Below are 9,539 nucleotides of genomic sequence, written 5' to 3' on the forward strand. Positions count from 1 at the left end.
CTAACCCCAAAGGTCAGAGTAACCCTATTACAATCAGGGGTATACTTACCTTTAGGAAAACACAAGCACTGAGATTTTCTTCGATTTAAAGCATTCTTTTTTGTTTTAGTCTTTTAAAAACACATCAAAATGCTGATTCTATCATGATCGTTTCGAGTGCTCCCTCCTCCCTTCTCATGCAATGGTCTATTCCAGCTTCCCACGCATGTGCAGACTTGAGACAGGGTAGCAATTAGCAACACAAACTTGTTGCCGCATTGTGAGAAAAATGAAGCAGAGTTATCCCAAGAGAGTGGAGACGAGGGGAAGACAAGAGGAGAACAGTTTTTAATTACGTACGCTGGAAAACTACCAAAGGTTTCGATCTCTTTGACAGTGACGCCTAATGCGCATAACCAACAACACAAGGAGCCAGACGCTCTTGCCAGTTAACAGTTGCACTTCTTGAGCTGAGGAGGATGCAGTTGAGATGAAGTGGAGAGTGACACGAGTGACGATTTTCATCATGAATGGTATTTAAAAACTGTCCAAATGGTAAGATAGTAGGTGTTGATGAATGTTCTCATCAATTACTGTGTCGTAAAAGTGCAGAGATCCTTCACTTGTTAGATAATAATCCTCATGAAGCGTTTTTGCCAAATTCACAATTTTTAACTGATGATAGAAATGTAAACACTAAAACTCTGAAGTACACAGATGTGCAGGGCACCATAATTGGGTTTGTTACACACTTCCATTCACTTCAAAACGTTCACACGACACATACAGAAGCTATTTTGATCATCTGGATGAACAATTAAGTGCTGTTTAAGGAATGAACAAGGATTCGGAAAAATAAAAAGTTTTATGTACTCCTCCAAAAGCATACATGATTGGGTGTTTTATGTTTTTATTTTAAAGGTAAAATAGTTGATTTTTGAGACTATCCAGAGCTAAGTCAAACAGCAGTCCTGATGTTTATAAAAAAAAAAAAAAAAAAAAAAAAGGGCAAGACTTTGGAGTAATGTTACACACAAGGAAGGGAGGGTCGCCAATGTGGACAAAACCCCCTATTCAAATCCAAGCCTTTTCTCGAGGCAATTCTGCCATAATACTTCATTTAATCTGGCTACTTGTGTAGCTTTGACATGTGCGGCCATGTTGACGAAAGTTGCTCGCCGCCACAAACACAACGTTGCAAATTAAACAGCTAATGCGTTGAATTAAGCGGTATTTAGACTTTTCAGACGTCAAAAACGTGGATTTCAATCCGAGGTTGTACTCACCGACAGGTATTGGCGGCGGGCTACCGACATCTACAAACAAACGTGAGGTTCTGACTCAAGTTTTACACTGCTTCTCTTCTTTCTCCACCCTCCGCTTGTCCCCTCGTCGTCTCTTCTAGCCTCAAGTTATGTTTAAAACATGTCGTAGCCGTCCGGTTTTATATTTCCGTAGTAGAAAGCCATGTTTTTGAGCAGCCTCCGTGGCGTCTGCCTGCCTGCCAGTCCGCCTGTACCGGTGACCACTGACTGACTGTACTCAAGCATTTTTTGAAAGAAAGTCACTCCTCTTAGCGCCATGTTCCCTCCCATTATGATGATTGCATGAATTTCTAACCCCCACGCCTATTTCATACTGTGATAACTTTCAATAGTACAACACTCACGTCATTATAATGACACCATCATATGGTGTGAACAATGACAGCGTTATGTAGTGACAAAGTAACTTCACAAAACGTACGATAAACATGAGGAGATTCAGCCACAGGACATTGTGATGCAGTGCAGTTCTGCAATGCAAACTACAACTACATTACACGACATAGTTAAATTAATACCCCTCTGACAGACTCAGTCTGCATACCCAATACTGTAATCAGAAACCGAGTATTGTAGTTGTTATTCCGTCTCTCTTATATGATCAAAAATATTCCAAATTTTGATTGTACATATAATGATTAAAACGTACTTGGGACATTCCACCAAGTAGATGCCATTTGTGTCCCCAGGAAATTAAATGTGTACTGGAAATGCACGATAAAAGTAGCTGTAAAATACATTTATATTAAGAAAAGTGTTGATCTGGTTGCATGAATACATTTATTTTAATGAAACTATATTGAACACTGTAGAAATAGTATTTGTTGCCTGTCCCCGCTTCCTAAAATTACCAAGAAATGTAATAATTAAATTCTTTGAGAATTTATTTTTACATTGGATTACTATTTATCACAAGTATACTTCGAGGTTATTTTCTTAACAAAAACAAAAACAAAAACAAAAAAAACGATTTAGGTTAAATCATCAGCTGTCTCTTTTCTATAGTATCAACATGGGTTTGAGCTGTTAAAACACTTTAGAAATTAGCCTGCTTGTTTTTAGCGTATTGGCTTACGCCAGAGTAGTAGCATATTATTTTACATACTTTTATACAGTACGTATTGTCATCTTTACATAATACTGGAGTAAATTCTAATTCTTGCTTGTTAAATACTAAAAATTATACCTGAAGATACAATGCTGCCTGCCATGTGGTCCGCTATTTGTTTTCTAAAGTATTTTTCATAAATGCAGGCTATATATATTGTCATCATTACTACATACACACTGACACTAGTTTTGTAAAATGTTTTATTCAGTTATAAGCCGCTTTTTTTTTTTTTTTATGTAAACATGTTCAGCATTATTTATTGTTTTGTCTCAATATTTTATACGGGCCAGTATTTCCTAAAGGATTTCAGTTTTGAACTATTTTGGTCGGTCAAAAATAAAATAAAATAAAGAAATAACTTGGGAAAGCTTGTTTTGGGTCTGTGAGCTAACCCTCATAGCTATATTGGTAGCCAGAGTAGTAGCCTATTATTTTTCATAAATGTATGTATATTGTCATTTTTACACGATACTACACACTGATACAAAATTCCAATTCTAATAGCTAAATACTAAAAATGATACTTGAAGATACTAGGCTCAGACTGAAACATGGTCTGCTATTTGATTTTACGTTTTATTCTGTTTTAAGCCATATGTAACACATACAGCATTATTTATTGTTTTATCTCAATATTTTATCAAGAGAAGTATGTGATCCAAAAGAAATTCGTCTTTGAACTGTTTTGGCCTGTCAAAACACTTTAAAGCATTTGGCCTAGGTTGTTTTTAGCTTGTTGCCTAATCGTTCGCTCCTTGGTATCCAGCATAGTGGCCTATTATTTTTAATACATTCATATTGTCAAGTATTACATATTACAGTACTATACTGATTGGTGATACGCTAAATTTAAATTCTAACTGGGCTGGATACTAAAAAGTATATACTTAAAGACACTGAACTTAGACCCTTGACCTCTGCCAAGGCAGCACTACTCAGGTCACAGACATTAAAAATACCATACACTGGGCACATATAGAGAAACATGGGCAATTTAGAGTTTTCAGTTAACCTAACATGCATGTTTTTGAGAGGAAGTTAGAGTACCTGCAGAAAATGCATGCAAGCATGGGGGAGGGCAAAACACCACACAGGAAGGCCTAGATTTTAACCCTGAACCTCAGAACTGTGTGGCAGAAATTCTAACCACTAATATGCTGTGCTGCTCTGGTTGCACCGTCAGTTTTTATTAAGTGAGATTGAAGGTACTGTAAGCCTTAAAGGAGGACTGGATTTTGCAAGTGCCATTTTGACGAACTTCCATTGTCCCATCGTTGTGAAATTCACCAGCAATGTGTGATCAAATGGCACACAAGCACACCAGAAACTCACTTCGCAATGATTTGGGAAGATTGAAATCCTCGAGGTGGGATGGCTCATAAGTGAGCATTCCTAGTATTAAATGGAAAGTTGCTTGAAATTTCTACATTAGGATTAGAATTAGAATCTTTATTGTCATTGCATAGTATACAACGATCATTCTATGTTAGGCTATTGAGATTAAAACAAAATGTTGTGGAGTTTTTTTGGTTAAGCTTCTTTTGTATAGCCCAAATACACTTGCATTGTTTTTTTTTTACAGACTAACAGACAGAATACCATGCATAATACCTGTAAATTTCAAGTGGATTTGGTCATGCAAGGCAAACAGCGAACATGGCGAATTGCATAATTTTGTATATATTAATATCTCAAGCATCCGTTCCTCTTCTAGACCGCTCATCCTCACAAGGGTCATGGATGTGCGGGAGTCTATCCCATCTGACTTGAGGCGAGACTCGAGGTGGTCTACACCCTGGAGTGGTTGCCAACCAATTGCAGGGTGAACATAGACAAACGACCAGTGACACTCACATTCACACCTAAGGACAATTTAGAGTCATCGATAAACCTAACATCCATGTTTTTGACAAGTGCGAGGAAACTGGAGTACCAGCAGAAAACCCGCGGAGCCGGGATTCGAACCCCCAACCTCTGTATATTTAATTGGATTTATCATATAAGGCTTTTTCACTTTCGAATCAATTTCGAATGAGGAAAAAATGATTTAAAGAGAAACAACAGTATTTTGAATATTAATGGGTACATGCTGTGCAGGTAATGGAAACAAGTGACATTGGAGCATAAATTGCCCATCATTGTCTAATAACATTTATGTTATGAATTATTACATCCATCGATCACTCCATCCATTTTTGGGACCCTATCCCAGCTGACTTCAGGCAAAAGGAAGACTACACCCTGGAATGGTCGCCAGTCAACCAGGGCATATACAGACACAGAAGACCATCCACACCGTCACTGAGTGGGAACTGAACCCACGCTGCTGCCCGCACAGAAGTCAGGCGAGTGTAGGATAAAACCATCAGTGACCACAGAAATGATTCAATTTCAGGCAAATCTTTTCATCATATTTGTGTACAACCCAAAAGTGGCAATTTGAGATTTTTGATTGACTGAACGAACATGTTTGTAAACCAGTTTACGAGAATAATTGCAATAGAGGACATCAAGCATTTTACAAAACAACACCGAATCAGGACAGCAGGCAATGATCCTTCCCTCCTGTTGCAAACCTGGACTATGTAAATGAAAGGGAAACTCCAGTTCAGTGTCATGTTTACGTTTGTGGGTCAATCCAATGTCCATCACAAGTGTGATAAAAAGAGAGCTAACAGGCTCTGATGTTCACTTTGCGGATACACAATTTAGACAAGCTAGTTTTCATCTGAAAAGCAACATGAGGATGTTTGCCTTTGCGGTGGTCGCCATGTTTGTCTTCCATCAGGTAGGAAAACTTAATTCCGACTTTACTTTTTCCGTTTGTCACCCTTGTAAAGAACAATTAAAAGATGATTGCTCATGAATCTAGAATACACTTTAGAACAAGTGAAAAAAATAAATAAATCCAAAACTCAATTGAAATCTAATAACACGTTAATATGATATATGACCTTTTCCCCTAGCCTTCTCAAACATAATATTAATTCAACATTAATACGGTTTTGACTTTAAAACATGAACAATAATATTTTGAAGATTAGAGGAAAAGTAGTCTGATAGAGCGCTGGATAGAAACCGTGTTCGTTTAGTTCTTTCTCATACTGTATGCAATTAATTTTCTTTATTTATATTTATATTTAGAATCTTTATTTCAAACATGTGAACAGTGAAATCAAAACAAAACAAAAACAAAAATAATAATGAAATGAAAATTAAGTTAAAATACATATGGATGTTCGAAATGCAGTAGGAAGAAGTAAAAATGCATTTACGTCTATTTTCTTAAGTTCACTATATTACTGTTACTGGTTGTTTATTTGTTCATTTATTACTATTTGTTGTACACAAAACATCTATAAGAAACACTACAAGGCTAAATGAAAAGGACTGATATTATTATTGAGTAGATTTAACTTGTCACAACTCATAGTCCATAAAAGATACATCTTAGAATAAAGTCCTAAAATATATAAAGAATAGCCACAAATGAGTCGTACCCTGGTAAAAGTTTGTTAAATTATCTTTTGCTGGGCAGAACAGTGGTTAAAGATGTCTGCCTCACAGTTCTGAGTTGCTGAGGTTGTGGGTTTGAATCTTATCTCTGGCCTTCCCATGTAGAATTTGCATGATATCCCCTATGCTTGCGTGGGTTTCCTCCCAATTTTGAGAAACATGTATGTGAATGTTTGAGTGTGAGTGATTGTTTGTCTCTTAGTGCCCTGCGATTCATTGGCGAATATGTCTGGGCTGTACCCCGCCTCTTGGCCAAAGTCTGCTGGGATAGGCTCCAGTACACCCATGTCCCCAATGAGGAATAGCAGTCCTGAAAATTGATGGACGGATGGATGTTTGAGATATGAATGTATAAGAAATCTTTGATTCGCCATTTGCATTGTTTGCCTTGCATGATCAAATCCACTTGAAATTTGCAGGTGCCAGGCTGCCTCTCATCCTGCTCCATTATTGGCTCTGTAGCCAACTGTGCCTTTAAGAACCTACAATGGATTCCTTCCCTACCTCCCAACATCACCCACCTGTATTTAGAGATGAACCACATCGGTGAGATTAACGCCACCTCTTTGTCTGGTCTGGAGATGCTACAAGTGCTGGACTTGGGTCATCAGTATTCAAGTCTCGTGATCCAAAACAATGCATTCAGCAGACAAAGACACCTCCGGAAGTTGGAGCTGGGCTTCAATACAAGGCTTCAACTGGAGCCGCAGGCCTTTTTGGGATTGTCCGGTTTGCAGAGTCTCCACCTGGATTACTGTTCCCTTCAGGAATCCATTCTGAAGGAAAACTATCTGAAGCCGCTTTCTTCATTAGAGACTCTTAACCTGTTTGGTAACCAGATAAAAAGACTCCAACCTTCAATGTTCTTTTCCAATATGACTCATCTGAAACATTTGAATCTAAAACTGAATCGTATCAACAAAATATGTGAACCTGATCTAGCTGCCTACCAGGGAAAGCAATTTGAATCCTTGAATTTAGACTCAAACAACCTTCAGGCTATGTACAATGAAAGCTTTGATCAGCGTACTTGTGGGAACCCTTTCAGAGGAATATCTTTTAGAACACTTGACTTGTCCCATAATGGGTTCAGCATAGGCAAGTTAAAGCTGTTTTTTAAAGCTATCGAGGGTACTAAAATCTCTCATCTCAAGCTATCAGGACACATAGGTAAAGGCTTTTCATTTAGCAATCTCCTGGATGTGGACAGAAGCACTTTTGAGTGCCTGAGGACCAGCTCAATCAGTATACTGGATCTGTCTAAAAACAGGATATTTGCATTGCAAAAGAAAGTATTCAGTCCACTACCAGAAGCTCAAGTCATTGACCTCTCTGGAAACCAACTTAATCAGATAGATAAGAATGCCTTTGAAGGCCAGGAACATTTAGAGACACTTAACCTGTCGCATAATTTGCTCGGAGATATCCGCGCTCACAGTTTTGCTCCTCTAAGGAACCTACACGTGTTGGACCTCTCTTACAATCACATCGGTGTATTTGGCTATCGTGCGTTCAGCGGACTTCTCAGTCTAGAAGTACTAAATCTGACTGGAAACTCTCTCAGGAAGTTCGGCTTCCCCAGCACTCTGCCGAGTTTAACTTATCTCAATCTGTACGACAATAAATTGACCTTCGCAGCAGTGGACAGCATCACAGCGTTTGCCCCTAATGTCACATATTTGAACATTCAGACCAACAGAGTGGAAAACCTGCAGGGTGTGTACATATTTATGACTAAGCTGAAAAAACTCCAGCATCTCTTCTATGGAGGGAACCCCATCAAATGGTGCACAATGAATACGCAAGCTTCAGAAAAGAAGGAAAGCGGTGTTAAAGTGTTAGATCTTCACAGCAGTAACTTGCAGTCGATTTGGTCTCAAGGCAAATGCCTCGATCTGTTTGAAGGTCTCTGTCATTTGGTTTGCCTGAGCTTGAGCTCGAACAACTTGCGCTCTCTTCCTGAAGGCATCTTCAAGGGTCTCACCTCACTTCTTGACATGAACCTCTCATTCAACACTTTAACATATCTCCAGCCTGATGCGTTTCCCCAAAGCCTCAAATTACTTAACCTCGCGAACAATTTCATAGCGTCCCCCGACCCGGCCTCCTTCCGCACTCTTAGCGCCCTCAACTTCAAAATTAACCGATTCCACTGTAACGCGAACCTTACAAACTTCTTGATGTGGATTAAGGAAACAAATGTGACTTTCTTGAGTCCTGTTGAGGAGTTCAGATGTGAATTTCCGATTGCTTTCTATAAAGTTCCGTTGTTGGATTACTCCATTCAGCTTCTTGGCACTGGAAGCACTTAAAAGGGTTTATACTGTATTCCACCCTTTATACGGCAGCAAACATGAATAATACTTATTTGAATTAAAAACAAATATATATATATATATATATATATATATATATATATATATATATATACCTACATTTTTACTGACATCTTTACACAAAAAGTAATTGTTTTTATTTCTCTTAAATTGTAACAATTCACATAATACATTATGTATTATATATACATAATAGTATACAGGCATGTGCAGACGTAGCATGCTCAAGCACCTGCCATTTTGCCCTGGATTGGACAAAAAAAGTGCCCTTTTTGCTGCAGCCTTTTTTTTCTTCATTCATTGATCTTTTGTTGTTGTTGTTGTTGTTGTTTTTAATTAAAATGTTCCCCCTCTGTCATCGATTTCACCCAATGTGTTTTGAAATTTGACTTGCATTTATTTGAGTCGTTGGGAGATTTGTAGCTTCCGCCTTGACTAAAAAAAACGGCCATTTGAACAGGAGTCTGTTGTCTTTTTATATCCACTGTAGCCTCCCTTCACCTGCTTTGTTAATAGCTGTATTATTGACTGAAACAGAAATAAAAACATAAGTTAACGACACAATCCTGTTTGTTCTTAATTGTATGACTATGTTGTGCCCTTTTGCCTGCAGGAAGCTGCAGGCATTTTTTCAAATTGTACACCAGAGGGCAGCATAGAGCTAATAACCACCGACCTTGAGGTCGCCAGTCTTCTACCGTCCAGTCAAGTTCCCACTGTGAACCTTCAGTGTCATATTATTTTTGTTGTTGTTGTTGAAGATATACCTATGTCTGAAAATGTACAGTTACAAATATGGGGCCAACGGTAAAGTTTGTTTGTATGAATGTGGTTTAGAAAATGGAAACAACTCTGCTTTTTATTTTGCGCAAGACCATCGTGTGAGTTTGTCCGAAGAATTGTTTCACTACTGTACTACTCATTGCAGAATTACATTGGCATACTGTACTCAGATACACTCCCGCTGTCCTAATAAAGCTGCACGCTGGTCATGAAATATTTAATTGCTATGCAGGGGGTGAGGAGGAGGCCTCTCCTTTGCCGATAAGACTCACATTGCATGAGGGAAATTAAATTCCCGTGTGTATGTGTGTGTCTGTTATGAAAGAAATCTATTTTGCATTTATTATTATTTTCCTGGTATACATAGACACATACACAAATGTTTAGAGGAAAGAGGATTTCCCCCTCGTTGATTAAAAACAATTCTACATTTAAAAAAATTGTAGATCTATATACGAGAAAAATAAAAAAAAATACATGTTTCAAGAT

The 9,539-nt window shown here is 38.1% G+C and overlaps 2 protein-coding genes across 18 annotated transcripts in view; one reads left to right on the top strand and one right to left on the bottom strand.

Moving 5' to 3' along the window:
• The window catches only part of dtnba (dystrobrevin, beta a), a 49,386-nt gene extending 47,851 nt beyond the window's left edge, over nucleotides 1–1,535 (bottom strand). For 9 of the 15 annotated variants that reach the window (XM_061754989.1, XM_061754988.1, XM_061754986.1 and 6 more), the window contains exon 1: nucleotides 1,266–1,534. The gene's annotated coding sequence lies outside the window, so the exon portion shown is untranslated. Of the gene's footprint in view, nucleotides 1–1,265 lie in introns of all 15 variants that reach the window. The other 6 variants (XR_009785558.1, XR_009785557.1, XM_061754978.1 and 3 more) reach the window with 1 other exon arrangement.
• Nucleotides 403–9,295, top strand: LOC133468727 (toll-like receptor 5). 3 transcript variants are annotated; one of them, XM_061754972.1, is made up of 2 exons: nucleotides 403–512; nucleotides 6,351–9,295. In XM_061754972.1, the coding sequence occupies exons 1-2, from the start codon at nucleotides 510–512 to the stop codon at nucleotides 8,241–8,243; spliced, it is 1,896 nt and encodes a 631-aa protein (XP_061610956.1). In that variant the 5' UTR covers nucleotides 403–509; the 3' UTR covers nucleotides 8,244–9,295. The 3 variants fall into 3 exon arrangements, with proteins under 3 accessions (XP_061610956.1, XP_061610955.1, XP_061610954.1); XM_061754971.1 differs by having other exon boundaries at nucleotides 411–534; XM_061754970.1 differs by lacking the exon at nucleotides 403–512 and adding an exon at nucleotides 4,516–5,203 and having other exon boundaries at nucleotides 6,351–9,293.
• Nucleotides 9,296–9,539: the final 244 nt, after the last annotated feature.

Source organism: Phyllopteryx taeniolatus, chromosome 18 (genome assembly GCF_024500385.1).
Source record: "Phyllopteryx taeniolatus isolate TA_2022b chromosome 18, UOR_Ptae_1.2, whole genome shotgun sequence".
Classification (NCBI taxonomy): Eukaryota; Metazoa; Chordata; class Actinopteri; order Syngnathiformes; family Syngnathidae; genus Phyllopteryx; species Phyllopteryx taeniolatus.

Excerpts from the sequence above, each read along its gene's own strand:
- LOC133468727 (XM_061754970.1), top strand. The coding sequence starts at position 5,057 with ATGTCCATCACAAGTGTGATAAAAAGAGAGCTAACAGGCTCTGATGTT. Across the intron at positions 5,204-6,350 it reads CCATGTTTGTCTTCCATCAG|GTGCCAGGCTGCCTCTCATC; the intron begins GTAGGAAAACTT and ends TGAAATTTGCAG.